The sequence below is a fragment of the Rhagoletis zephyria genome, unplaced genomic scaffold, assembly GCF_001687245.7.
Source record: "Rhagoletis zephyria isolate East Lansing unplaced genomic scaffold, Rhagoletis_zephyria_1.1 Rzeph_scaffold_03454, whole genome shotgun sequence".
Lineage (NCBI taxonomy): Eukaryota > Metazoa > Arthropoda > Insecta > Diptera > Tephritidae > Rhagoletis > Rhagoletis zephyria.
This window is the reverse complement of record NW_016160537.1, coordinates 39,096-54,514: the sequence shown is the minus strand read 5'-3', so window position 1 is coordinate 54,514 and position 15,419 is coordinate 39,096. Positions and strand designations below refer to the sequence as shown.

At 33.6% G+C, this 15,419-nt stretch overlaps 1 protein-coding gene across 1 annotated transcript; it reads right to left on the bottom strand.

Moving 5' to 3' along the window:
* Window positions 1-777: 777 nt before the first annotated feature.
* Syt14 (Synaptotagmin 14) lies at window positions 778-7,253 on the bottom strand. Its single transcript, XM_017623965.1, has 7 exons — window positions 7,093-7,253; window positions 5,573-5,938; window positions 5,262-5,506; window positions 4,993-5,187; window positions 2,600-2,866; window positions 2,228-2,533; window positions 778-2,144 (listed from the first exon to the last, which is right to left on the bottom strand). The coding sequence occupies exons 1-7, from the start codon at window positions 7,199-7,201 to the stop codon at window positions 1,944-1,946; spliced, it is 1,689 nt and encodes a 562-aa protein (XP_017479454.1). The 5' UTR covers window positions 7,202-7,253; the 3' UTR covers window positions 778-1,943.
* Window positions 7,254-15,419: the final 8,166 nt, after the last annotated feature.

Genomic DNA, 15,419 nt, shown 5'->3' with positions numbered 1-15,419 from the left:
TATGAAAATTTTATAATTATGATAGGAAAACTGTACCGATTTTTATTTTTTTTTGTATGAAGTGTGATGCACCTTATTGTATATACATACACACATATTTAATTTTAAGGTAAATTTATCTAATTTCAGTTAACATGTTCCGCTGTCATTTGCTTATGCCTGAGACAAACTGCTGAGAGGCATTTGCTTACAAAATTGGCCCCAAAACTAAAATCGAACGTACCTTGAAAATCTTGCTTGCGTTCTGCTTTTTCTTCGCCAGCGAGATAGGTTTTGGTTGGGTTCGAGCCTTGCAGGCTAAATTTGCATTTTCCACCAAAATAGACGAAGATGCTAATCTAAAGAGTTCTGCTAAATAAGAAAATAGCTGTCAAAAGACAAAAATGACAGCTGAAAGCAAGCGAGAGCCCGCAAACCGCTCGGTATGCGAGAAAAAGTACGCTTCGTAATTCTTGTATGGGATAACGTGAAAACGGCCGGTTGCATATTATTTACATAGAAATATCGACTCGATTCACATTCAATTAAGCACTACTCGAACCATTAAGAGTTAAATTTCGTTACGGTAAATCGAGCTACATTAGCCGCATAATTGAAAAAGCTTGGAGAATAGCTCAATTAACTAGTTTGCAAGTGTGTAAAAATATTTAGCGCAAATTAAAAAAAAAAACACATTTTTTGTTCTTAAACATATATTAATCAGTTGTACGAGTATTTTTAAGGCATTTCAAATAATATTTTCTAACATTCATAGTATATGTATGTACATGTATTACATATTGAATAAAAGCAAACATACATAGATATATTGTACGTCAATATAAATATTAAATTACGTAAAATTACATTTAACTTAATCGTTTGATATGCTATATTAGCCATCTTTGTTTGATTTCTGTTTCATTAAATCTTGCTAAATTGTTTCATTAAATTTAAAGTATTAAATTTTTTGCATTTCACTTACGCTGACAACTCATGGAGTCCAATAATAAAATCTCACTAAAATTTCTGATTTTTCGAAAAATCGAAGCTCCAACAGAAATTTCGATTATTTAGAAGCTTAATACGTATGTACATATATGTATTTGCTTTAGACAAGCGACGATTTGTTAATACATAACAGCATTCGTTTATCGATATTCTCAGCTTAAATTTTCCAACTTAATCAAATTCTTTTAGCGCACAAAGTCGAGCGTCAAAATTAATACTCATTCGTGTATCACAAAATTCTAAATACATACATTTATATTAATCAATCGATCAAAAAACCTTCACAAAACAACAAATTCTTTTCTTCAGTTCTTAAAATTGTTTTCTTCTTAAAAGCATTTATATGAAAATCCAGTTAAATTCAATTAAATTTTATTTATAGTAATTATCAGGTTACAAGTTTCTCGTTTCATATTTGTTTCTTTTAGTTACTTCGCTACCAAAATCTGTAATGTGCGTAATTTGTTTACTAGTTAAGTGACATATTTGTTTTATTTTACATGCATGAAGTATGTATGTATGTTTATTTTTATTTTGTTTTCCCCAATTTTTTTTCTCATTTATAATTTAGAGTGACAGTACTAATGTTAAATTCTCGTTTTAGCGTTTTTCGGTTTCTGTCACATTAGTACAGAAAACTACTTCGCTTTTACAAATTTGTTTTTTTTTTACATTTCGTAAACACACACACAAATGCCATTTGTTGTTGTTTACATTTACAAAAAAGTCGTTTGGTTGAATCCAATTTTCTAAACAAAGTCAAGTTCCAAGCCGGCTTCAATATTGACAGCTACCGCTCTATCCGTTGTAATACTGTCATCCTCATCTCCCAATTCCTCTCCGTCCTCTTCTTCTTCCTCTTTCAGCTTCTTCGATTTGGACTTATCTTTCGTCACAAAGCCCAAAATACTTAGGGCACTACTGCGTCGAGAAGATTGTCCCAACTGCTCGAATCAGGAGTCCACCAGCACATGCCATCGCGCCAATAATTCACCTTTTGCCAAATCGCGTACATCCGCCCAATGCGCCACTTCCTCCGGTCCGGATGAGTTTAATCCTAAACTAAACCAACCGACCATTTCATTCTTTTTCATATTACGTTTGGCATAAACGGAAACCATCAGCGTCACATCGTTCAACTGGAAAAGTGCCACCTAAGTTGGATAAAATGAAATAGATTTACTTAGTAAGTCTTCAAAATTAATTTAAACCACGAGTATACGCTTGCATTACGTACTTGAAAGACGAAGGTCTCCTTAAATAGCGGATGTGGTTGGCCGCGTCTCGTTGATGTTTTCGCTCGCGATATCTCCTGACCTATACTACTAACTAAACATAGCTTAACATAAGTGTCGGGCGCCTTATTCATTGATAAACTACGAAAATGACTACCCTTGACAATTTCCACTGATAAACGCCCCGTAACACCGTTATAACCTAAACCTAAGAGCAATTCTGGCACGCCACCATGTTGCATCGAGGTGGTCGAACCGGCGCTGTCTGATCTCGCCAGACTTAACAAATCACTATTGGAACCCAAAACCTGTGATATGAAAAGAGATTGGGTAAAAAAAAAAATTAAATCGTTTAATAAACAAATTTATATTACAGAAGATGTGCTTCGTGGCTCCAACGGTAGCCAGAGATTTGTCTCCAATTCCAAATCTATTGTGGCAAAACTAACATACGCCTCTCCGATGAGACGTTCTTTGCGTAAACGTTCGCAACCGTATATTCGTACGCGCAGACCCATATTGTTAACTTCTTCTGGGTTAACACGATGCAACAGAAAACTTTCCATATATTGAGGATTTTCGCCCGAACGAATTTTAGTCTTATGCTTTTGCTTCTTATTTGGCAACATAAGAAGGCGGACCTGCAAATATATAGTACAATTAATCAAAAATTTGGGTGTGTTCATTTATGTAAAACTACAAAGCATCGGAATTTCTTCGCTAGTAGATTGTAATGCCAAATAAGGTGACACAAGCTAAAACTTATTTCTAATGCACCACAAATATTTAGCCTGTTGTTTAGGTGTATGCGCATAGAAATTTATAGGTATCTAAGCGGATTGAAATCCACTAGCTGAAATTCCTAAGAGGGACCCGTTTTCTTCAGTTACTATTTATTTCATCGATTAGTGTCATAAGTNGAAGCTAAAACTTATTTCTAATGCACCACAAATATTTAGCCTGTTGTTTAGGTGTATGCCCATAGAAATTTATAGGTATCTAAGCGGATTGAAATCCACTAGCTGAAATTCCTAAGAGGGACCCGTTTTCTTCAGTTACTATTTATTTCATCGATTAGTGTCATAAGTTCATGAACCGCTTCCGTAAGACCGCAAGCAGTACTGCACACCACGTGCATTGGCATTAGTGGTATTCACCGAATTGAGCAAGTGGCCTGACACTCTGGCAAAAGAGCAGATGAGCTCAAGCAACGATTGTTGACAACAGTCGTTACTTCAGCTGATCTGCTCTTTTACACACAGCAGAATATACTATTTCTGGAATCAGAGTTACCTACGCACGTCCGAAGGAATTTTTACGAACTCCCAAACCAGATCCAGACTATCAGCGCTCAACCACTAGACACGTAGTTGTATGATATGTTGCCGATATTCACCGAGAGACAATCACCAACTATCGCCCAGTAAATGCCGTCACCGGAGTTCAGCCTGACTTTGATGCTATTGACACCTGGAACTGTACCGGATTAAACACCTACGTATCCAGACTCGCCATCAACACATCTAATGCGTTTTCGACTTGTGAAGGCGCCTCAGACGGCAACAGCTGCCTCTTCATCTTCCCGCTTAAAGTCACAGATCGGTTAATATATCTTTTTGGTCCGATCGAGGCTAATCAGCAAATCCTGGACTTAATAGTTCCTCTGCAGGAAAATGGTGTGCGGCTTCTTCAATCAACATCAGTTTGGAAATTTCAAAGGCATATTTTTCAGCGAAAAAGGTTATTGTTCTCAACCTCACAGTCGTCAGCGCAGAAAAATTACTAAAGAGTGGATAACATGGACAAGACAAATAGCCAAATCTGCCAATAGCAGACAAAGAGTCTTCTTCTTTGTGAGCAATTACATAATGATTTGCATAGTGGAAGATCGACCTATCTCGGCAGCCAGTTCGAAAACGCCCTATCTCAGAAAATATTCAAGAACGACCTAATTCAGACCTACTTGATTGAGGAACGCCCTATTTCAGAATTTTATTGAAAAACACCTTATCTCAGAATTTGGTTGAAGAACGCCCTATCTCAGAATTCGGTTCGAAAATGCCCTATCTCAAAAAAAAATACATTGAAAATGTACTGAGCACTAAAGCGCCCTTTTTTTAACCGAATTATAAGATAGGGTGATTTTCAATAAAATTCTAAATAGCGTTGTTGAAAAATTGTCTGAAATAGGGCGTTTTCGAACTAACTNTACATTGAAAATGTACTGAGCACTAAAGCGCCCTTTTTTTAACCGAATTATAAGATAGGGTGATTTTCAATAAAATTCCAAATAGCGTTGTTGAAAAATTGTCTGAAATAGGGCGTTTTCGAACTAACTGCCGAGATAGGTCGATCTTCAACTCAGCCATCGATATATAAAATTGGAAATTGTTAAGGACTTTGTATGCCTGAGATCCAGCATCAACACGACCAATAATGTGAGACAGGAGATCAAAAGAATAAGAATAATTCTTTAAAACAGTTGCTACTATGGGCTCACAGAATACAAATCTCTATACATGCCCGTGTTTTTGTAAGGTGAAAACTAATGAATGATGTCTGAGGAAGATGAGAAAGCTTTGATAGTTTTGTGGACAACTATTATATGCAAGCTCTATAACCCGGCACGCGTCGTAGATGAGTAGCAAAGAGAGTTACGAAAGTAACGAGGTTTTAATTGTATAGACTTTATCAAATGCATAAAATTACAGCATCCTGCTCTACCTTATACGAAAAGCTCTTTATTTATTTTCAGATTTTAACAAACCTGCGTATGCGTCGTCTGTCCATTGCCCAAAGTAGGTAGGCCTCGGGCTTGCATCACGTGCACTGTCATTTTGCGCATCGGTGCATCGTACAGCAATGAAATCTCGATACTACCACTTTTACCATAGAATTGGTTCTGCACGGAAGTATCGTCCGATTTGATGGAACGCAAATCGCTGGTATCGAAGAGTGGCTCCTAAAACAATAAGTAAAAAATAGTATAAATAAAATAAAAAAGTATTTCTTTAAAATAGCATTTGTCGCACTTACGTCTTCATTATTATTATTACTTGTGTTGTTATTATTATTATTATTATTATTGCTATGCAAATCAGGCACATCATCTAAACTGTCTTGACGCACAGACGACGTCGAGATCTTCTGATATCTGCTGCTACTGCTATTACTGCTGGACTTTAACAAATCAGCCCGATTGTCAATACGCGACTCCTTCAGGGAAGATGAAGCGCTGCACTCGCTCGATTTATTCGTACCACCATTGCTCGGAAAGCGGTCTGCAAATCCAATTGAAAGTCAACTATTATTTTTTGCTGTTGTTTTAGATTACCGAAGAAACTAACCTTTCCTATCGCCGGTCAATATGCCCGTATGACTGTCAACGGACGCTTTCTCGGAATCATTTGAACTGCACTCACTATGCGAGGACGGAATACCAACTTTGCCGCGTTCCGCTATGGCCAAGGGATCGCGGGACGAATCGAAGCGTGGCGTTATCGTAACGCGTTGCAATTCAGTCGGTGTATAATTGAAGCTCTGTTGCGGATTTGGCGGTGACGGTGGCTGATACGAAGACTGCTGCTGCTGATGGACACCGTAGCTGTTGAAGTGGCCATTTGCTGAAAGATTGCGTGACTGTTGCAAGCGTAAGCGGCGCAATATATCCTCCTCGGAATCAGAACTGGTATTATCATAGCGACGTTTACGTGCTAAAAGAATCAAAAAGAAAAAAAAAATATGTATCTGAAGTAAATGCACTTATTCAAAGAAAAAGTAGCTTCTAATAGCTTTCGACCCTCGTCAGACTAACTCTTTTATTTAAAATTGAATGGCCTTATTCATAAAAAATAAACCACTTTTAAAGAGCTTTATAAAATGACAGTTTCAAACATTTTTCCATTTTTCCATTTATAAACCTTTTTTAAAGCTACTTTATTTTTTATGAATAAGGCCATAAATTTATAGGTCCCCCATTTGTGCGACAACATCAAGGGGCATACCACATATTGGAGGAGAAGCGCGGCGTAGGGCTTAGCTAGTGTTTTTTTTCATGGGATTCAATACAAATCAACTAGATATATTGGTAGATAACGGAGTAACATGTCCTGATACACTTCTTGGGAAAGCCTATTATTTGGAACCGATAAAATATTTGGAAACTTAACGGGACTATTTATATTTAAAAAATTGTACGGGTTTTCGCGGAAAAACCTGGTTTGTTCAAAAAGTAGCCGAATTAATAAATTGCCTTCGTATTTTGGAATAAATTTTTTATAAGAAAGTTTCTCATGCCATCGTATTGCCTGCTAAGGGGCGATCCAAGTTAGGAAAAACATTTTCTATAGTTATTTTTTTTTTTTGTAAAAGTGAAAAGGTGCCAAGTCCCTTTTTGAAATTGCTCAGGAGAGACGAATCATGTAATTTAGAAATAGAGATTTTTTCAAAACCATTTCGATTGATACCCATATTGTATTAAGTTATTGAACTTAATTGCGTAACATATTTTTTTAAATGAGCTCTCTTACACCTTTTGTTATTTGACATTTTAATTTAAACAGGTAGCAACTCTTTTTTAAACCTAGCTATAAACCTTCCCCTCGCTCAGATGCACACCTAGGTGCACGTCCTTCTACAATTGGGCTACGGAAACATAGAGTCTATCGATTGAAATATTTAAGCAGCTTCTCACCGATTTATTCGGTAATCGAAACATCAAAAGTTAAAAAAAGAAGAGCCCAGTATTGAAAAAACTTAGTTGTTCAATTTGAAAAAAAAAAAATATTTATATATGCTGCACACGCTCAATAATGGTTTCTCCTTCTACTTAATTATAAATTACAATTATTTACATACGCACACTTACACATCTTTTGCGAATATTTTGATGCAATTATCTTCTCATCGCAACAATGTAGACCGTGACGAGCATGAAAGCACCATTTGCGATGTACATAAAGAAAGAACAAAAACATCAAAGCGACGACGCCAAAAAGCGCACCCAATACGGTTGTTAACTCAACGGATCCTTAAGTAAAATAAAAATATGAGAAAGACACATTAATAAAAAATAAATAGGCATATTTAATTAGACAACAATAAAAATGGTGCCATTAAGCACGAATGTCCTTCAGCGCGTTTACTTTATATATACGTATATATGTAAGTATGTATGTATGCATTTGTATGTATTTGTATAGACACATTCATTAGGGTGCATCACCAAAAAAAAAACTTTACATATATTAAGATTCCCGCCAAATTATTTAGTAGAAATATTCAGAATAACATACGTGAGCTAGACCTATTTGGAAATATCTCCTTAAATCTAATTACATATTTCGATTTCGTTTGATCAAATTTTTAAAACTTTTTATGCAGACCTTTTAAGCTTAAATTTTTCTATCATCTGAGGTGAAACTTTAAAACAAGATATTTTAAAATCTACTTTAATTTATAAAAAAAAATCTCGATATTTGGAGGCAATTTCAAATGGGTCCAGCTCACGTAAATCTTAATATTTTTCTGAAATATTTTTGGCAAATGTTTTAAAATATAATAATTTTTATAAATCCAATGGAAAACCAGTAGGAACCAATTTTTTTATTTTTTGTATAGAGAGTGATGCACCCTAATATTTTAGTATTTGTACTTGCAGNATTTATATATATGCTGCACACACTCAATAATGGTTTCTCCTTCTACTTAATTATAAATTACAATTATTTACATACGCACACTTACACATCTTTTGCGAATATTTTGATGCAATTATCTTCTCATCGCAACAATGTAGACCGTGACGAGCATGAAAGCACCATTTGCGATGTACATAAAGAAAGAACAAAAACATCAAAGCGACGACGCCAAAAAGCGCACCCAATACGGTTGTTAACTCAACGGATCCTTAAGTAAAATAAAAATATGAGAAAGACACATTAATAAAAAATAAATAGGCATATTTAATTAGACAACAATAAAAATGGTGCCATTAAGCACGAATGTCCTTCAGCGCGTTTACTTTATATATACGTATATATGTAAGTATGTATGTATGCATTTGTATGTATTTGTATAGACACATTCATTAGGGTGCATCACCAAAAAAAAAACTTTACATATATTAAGATTCCCGCCAAATTATTTAGTAGAAATATTCAGAATAACATACGTGAGCTAGACCTATTTGGAAATATCTCCTTAAATCTAATTACATATTTTGATTTCGTTTGATAAAATTTTTAAAACTTTTTATGCAGACCTTTTAAGCTTAAATTCTTCTATCATCTGAGGTGAAATTTAAAAAAAGATATTTCAAAATCTACTTTTATTTATAAAAAAATCTCGATATTTGGAGACAATTTCGAATGGGTCCAGCTCACGTAAATCTTAATATTTTTCTGAAATAAAAATATAATAATTTTTATAAATCCCATGGAAAACCAGTAGGAACCATGATAAAAATATAGTAAGGTAGAACCGCTGACAGTCACTTTTAAAATTCTTGACGTTTCCAAACAATTTAATTTTTAAATTTACTCACAAACTCACACACACATTTTCATTTTCAATCTCAAGCAACAACAATTTCGAACAATTTCAATTTTTTATTTTCACTTTTATATGATTTTAAAATGTTGGCAAACNATTGGATTTTCCCATAAAAATATTAACAACGAGGAGGGCATACTCATACTTATGCAAACATATATGTATATACATATATGTATGTTTTCACACTTCGAAACAAAAAGATTGTATACTTGAATCAAACCCAAATCTAGAATTGCGGTCACAAAAGTACGGTAACTTCGAAAATCTTATATCAAGAATTCCTGCTAGACCATAAATTCCACTTTCATGATTATTGATATTTATAGAACGTTTAAGGTCCAGTTTTTCAGTGCCAGTTTAAACTTAGATCACGTAAACTGCGTTTAAATTTATGTGCATATGTAACAGCTGGCTGACATTTGATGGGCTAATATTACCTTAAACCAGCTGCCTTGAGCATTCAAACTAAGTTTGAACCACAGTCAGATTTAACCGTGCACTGAAAAACTTACCCTAATGCCGTATTTCCACTAGGCATTAAATTACATAAATTTTGATGAAAAAGTTGGGCACTAAAAAATACCTACTCAATTACGGTAAGAAAAACTGTCTGTAATGACAGTCGCTTCCATGTAGAAATTCGGCATAAGACTGTAAGCATTTTAAGAACGAAAAATAGAAATTTTATTTTAGTCGGACGTGTTTTTAGAATACAATTTTTCTCTTAGTGTNTTAATGCCGTATTTCCACTAGGCATTAAATTACATAAATTTTGATGAAAAAGTTGGGCACTAAAAAATATCTACTCAATTACGGTAAGAAAAACTGTCTGTAATGACAGTCGCTTCCATGTAGAAATTCGGCATAAGACTGTAAGCATTTTAAGAACGAAAAATAGAAATTTTATTTTAGTCGGACGTGTTTTTAGAATACAATTTTTCTCTTAGTGTTTTTATGTGTATGACAATATAAAGTAACGAGTTTACCGTTGCATAGTTTTCATGACGTGTTGACAGCTAGCGCTTCTTAAATTTTAACCGAAGCATATTTATACTATAAATTTTTAAGCGGCATACTGAGTCTTTGCCAGACAAAGATAAGTTTATTTTAAAGCTGCAGTAGTCGAACCTTATATAACAAAGGCTCGTTTAGGAACCGAAGGTATCCTACACCTAAACACTTAACTACTAACTATGTATTCCTGGCGTGTTTCTAATATGTATACTCAGCCGGTTAGTTTAGAATATCTTGGTTACTCTCGTCAGAGAACGTTTAAAAATAACGTTCTCTGTCTAGAATATTCTAAAGAAAATTTACTATCCTCAATACCTCTAAAAATTCACAGAGGTTTATAAAAAATAAAGCTCTTATAAAAGCTATTGAGATGTTGCTTTAATTTTGCACACCAACCGAGTACCGTCAATATTATTTTTTTCGAGAAGAAGTAATAATTGAAACATATTTATTTTCTCGAACTTCTGGGCATTTAAAAATTAATCATAAAATTCTTAAAACTATTTATTGAAAGAAATACATCAATAACTTATTTTACCAAATTTGTAGCTTTTCGCAGGGATCACACGATTTGTACATTTGTACAGATCTGTACATTTTGGCAGTCACAGAGTAGAGTTTTCTAGATATAACACTATACGGTAAAATCAATTTTTTTTGCTGGGTATTGGACCAGACCAATTTTTTTAAGAGATTGAGTCATAACTAAAAAATAATTTCTGCGCTTTTCGAAGTCAGCCTCCGATATCGAGAAATTGGCCTTCGAATTTCGAAATAGGACCTTTAGTAAAAAATTATTGTATGTAAACAACTAAAAAAGTCAAACTATAGACTCTATATACTTTTATTTAAACGTTATATAACTTCTTTTTTTTTTTGCAAACTTATATTACAGTGTGTAAGGAGTAAGGATCTTCGAAAAATTAATACCTTACTTTTAAACAAATTTTGAACTGATTTTCAAAAAATTGGTATCGTTGTAAAGGNTTTTTTTTTGCAAACTTATATTACAGGTGCTGTAAGGAGTAAGGATCTTCGAAAAATTAATACCTTACATTTAAACAAATTTTGAACTGATTTTCAAAAAATTGGTATCGTTGTAAAGGTGATTAAACCCCTTTCTTCCGGTATGCATATTTTTATACCTCGTATATAAAAACTTGAAAAACAAACACTTAAAAGAAAAAATACAATTTTTTTTTATTTTTAATTTTAATAATTATTTTAATTTCCTTCAATAACCCAGCAATTAATAATTAGTTATAATTAAAAATCATAAAAAAGAATTATGATTAATTACCATTAAAAAAATAATCAAATAATTAAGTTTAATCAAATATTTTTTTTAATTATTTGATTGTTTTTAATTATTTCATTATTTCTAATTATAAGATTATTTTTAATTATTTTTCCGAATAGATAGAGCTGTGTTTGGCAGGCAAATTTTTATAAATTAGTATTAAATAATTGAAACCAAATTCACTGTACGTCTAAATACTTGCACTGTAGTTTCCAAGACAGGAATGATTTCTTACAGACATTGTTAGCGGTCTTTACTATTCATTTTCAGAAAGAATTTTGTAGAGGGCACATTGGGGCAGATCTTATATATAGGCAGAGATCTTACACGTATGCATATTGGCCGCGTTTTTGTTATTCTCCTTGAGCATTTATCTTATGTTACTGTATTGATTCTCATGACATGTTTGTTGAAATAAATCATAAAATTGAAAATGAAAACCAAAAAATAATTAAAATAATCAAATAATTATATTATCATGCAATTAAAACAAATCTAAAATAATTAAATAATTATATTAATCATGGAATTAAAAAAAAAAATCAAAAATAACGGAAAATAGTTAAAAATAACAAACTAATCATGCAATTAAAATAAATAAATTAATTAATTTTCTGTTTTAAAGGTAATTAGTTATTAATCATTAAAAAGGTGCAAATAGTGGTATTTAATCATTAAATGGCTACCCAAAAACATGCTTTAATTAATAATCATTATGATTATTAATCATTATTTAACAGGTATGATTTTGTATATGTATAATTTGTTATATGTAAAAGTTCAAAACACATGGTGCTTTTATAAATTCGTAATCTTATCAGCACCTATAGAGCGTGTCAGACGGCGCAATATTTAAAACATTTCCACGAAACTCGCTGTCAAATTAAGAAAGAGAAATTTTATTTCGATGTGTGAACAGCCACATATCGCAAAGCAGTTTCAGAAATGAAAGTTGCAAGATATGACTGCAATTGAGAAAGTGCAAATCGATTTCGGAAATATATTTCAACTTACTCGTACTGCACTAGCAATCTCCACTTGGCCTTTTGGATCTAAAAAACCTCTTTCGAAAGACACTTTAGATGCAAAGTTTTACTGCTCATGCAACTGCTTTCTGAAATATCTTAATTTTACAGCCTTTTCGAAATATATTGCATTGCAACGTTTGACACGCCGCTCTTTTGTATGCGCACTCTGCTTAGGGAACGTACCCATAGTACGTGACTAGCTTTTTCCAATTTCTAACCCCCGGTCTGTTTACCAGCTAGACACCGACCTGGCATTCGCCAAATTTCTTAAAATCCAAAACATAACGTATAATATTTAAACAAGAAAGAGCTTCGAATTTAATTGTTGGTTTCAATTTAATATCTGTAAATTACGTATTTTCTTCTCTGCGACAAAGGTACAAGGACAGGTTTCAAAAACGCAGTGAATAGCAGTAAATACAAAGCTCTTCCATGCAATATTTGTCAGAAAGCGCAAATTGAACTGTTGCATGGTCTGCCAGCGGACGAGATTAAAAAGTTATGAAAAAGGTTTTGCAACAATACCCAGCGGGAAAATGTAATGTATAGTAATCAAAAAAATAATCAGTAAAACAACCCCCCTTTCACATTCGAAAATGCATTTTTTTCCCCAGGGCGATGTCTTAAGAAAAGTGGGGCATTCACTAGTATCGAGAAATGGATGTGTTTTAATATGAAATTTTTGGAACTTTTTGAATACATTAGAATGCTGATTACATAGTTAGCAGTAATATTATCGAGAACTCATNACGCAGTGAATAGCAGTAAATGCTGATTACATAGTTAGCAGTAATATTATCGAGAACTCATAAGAAACACATTATATTATTTATCACGCATGTAATGCATTACTACTTTCCCGACTGGGATACTACTACTTTCAAAAATGTTAACAAACTAAATACTGGTGCATTGCAAACGCACATATCATTTCACAAGCATGCAAACACACACTCACAAAGTATCGCATCCAGTTTCGATGTCAAAAGCGCCATCATCTAATAAACCCACACCCTCCGGCTTCTAAAGTGCGTGTGCACAGTATTATAACTACAGTCAACTGTTTAAATACCAGCCGCTTAAGTTTATGAGTTTACTGAACTGTATTCACACGCAACTAAAACGTGGCACACAATAGAATCCAAACTGCATAGAAGAGTGGTCAATGTGGCAATCGACATCGGTTTTGGAATACATGTATACGTACATATGTATGTATTAGGGATGCTGAAATATGCTGAAAATTTTGATCCCGGAATTTCGAGATATCCCGGGATTCACATTGAGACATAACTTTTATGTATATGAGTAAAAAGTCAATAACTTAAACCATTTAAACATACCATGAAATAAAACTATTTAAAATTTATGATAAACTGATTGTAAAACTCACATATTTATTAATCCAGACAAATGTTAAAGTAATAAATTGTTTAAATTGAATTTAAAAACCATGTGATTGAGCAACGCATACATCACAAATAACAATGTAAATACCAGATACTTTTGAAAGTAATAATTAATAAAAAAAAACATAAAAAAATATAGATACAAAGCAAATTCAATAAACATGTTTATTCTACTCCATAAAGAAATGGCGAATTTTTCGACTTTTTTTTTGGCAATTTACTCGAAATTTTGAGGGTGTACGAGCCAAACGGACCTCAGAATCGGATTCAGCGGATCGAAATTCATGTTGGAAGGTGGGTCTGATTAAAAGCGCACAACCCTTTTTTATGGCGGTGTTGTTATTATTGCACCTAAAATATACAGCAAAGCGGATTCTTCTAATCTTGACCTGAAGTTGTTACATACAAAGCCTGCTGATGAAAAACATCTTTCGGTCTCAACACTTGTAGGCTGAACTGTGAAAAGGTAGTCATAAGCTATTTAAACATAATTACCCCTTTCTCCTCCATTACACGTTAATTGTAGCCAAAACAGCATTTTACAAAAATCATACTTCAAATTCATAAACAAGTTCTTACTATCAAGACGATATTTAAAATTTTTCTGGATCCCGGGATTAAAGCAATCAAATGTTCGGGACCTCAAATGGCATCCCTAATATGTATGTACATATGCATCCACCAGGACTTAAGTGTAGTCGTCAAACAAGCAAAAGCTAAAGTCGTAAATTTTTAAAAGTCATTTATACATATTACGTGCTGTGAGTGAGATAAATTACGCATTATGTACATACATTAGGCCGGGTCAATTTTTGTTTAACTAAGCGCGTATAGCACTGAAGGGTTCTACGTGTAGTTCTATTTGCAAATTTGCCAAAGAAACCATGGGTTTAAAACAGTGCCAGGCAGCTAGTAGCCTATGCTATGTGCACCAAGAGTGCTCATGAGTGCACTGACACTGGTCTAAAAATGATTTGAAGTTTGACAAATTGCGAGACATCACTCTGTGCTCCTAGCCACACTACTTCGATTCATTTTTAGTTCGAAATTTGCATTACTTACACTTAATAGTGGAATTCGCGCTTCTGTGCGTAGAGATCAGTCAAAGCGCCCAAAGGTTTTCCATCTATTTCATATGGGGAAAAATAATTTTTCGAGGAAATGGTATGGAGTTCTCAAAAATCTTTAGGAGACAATTTTTTATGGGCCCCCATTGCATTTTCAGGGGTTTTTAGCAAACCTATCTATATCTATATATCGACTGCTGAGTGGAAGATCTCGGCAGCCAGCTCCAAAACGCCATATCTCAAAAAACTTTTCAAGACATGCGACACCATTCGAGAACTTTCATCACTGAGAATTGGTTTAGATTAATCATTAGGAATATTTTTGGAGGTTTCTGAATAGGATTCCAGCTGTTTAAAAAATTAAATTAAATGTTGGCGCTTTGACGCCATGTGGGTTCACTAGTAAAATATAATTATTATGAAAAACTGGTTAAATAAACAATTGGGTACTATTATTGAGAGCCTTCTCCATTTNCCTGCTGAGTGGAAGATCTCGGCAGCCAGTTCCAAAACGCCATATCTCAAAAAACTTTTCAAGACATGCGACACCATTCGAGAACTTTCATCACTGAGAATTAGTTTAGATTAATCATTAGGAATATTTTTGGAGGTTTCTGAATAGGATTCCACCTGTTTAAAAAATTAAATTAAATGTTGGCGCTTTCACGCCATGTGGGTTCACTAGTAAAATATAATTATTATGAAAAACTGGTTAAATAAACAATTGGGTACTATTATTGAGAGCCTTCTCCATTTCTACGAAACGTTTTTTCCCCATATCAAATACATGGAAAACTTTGAGCGCTTTGAGCGACCTCCAA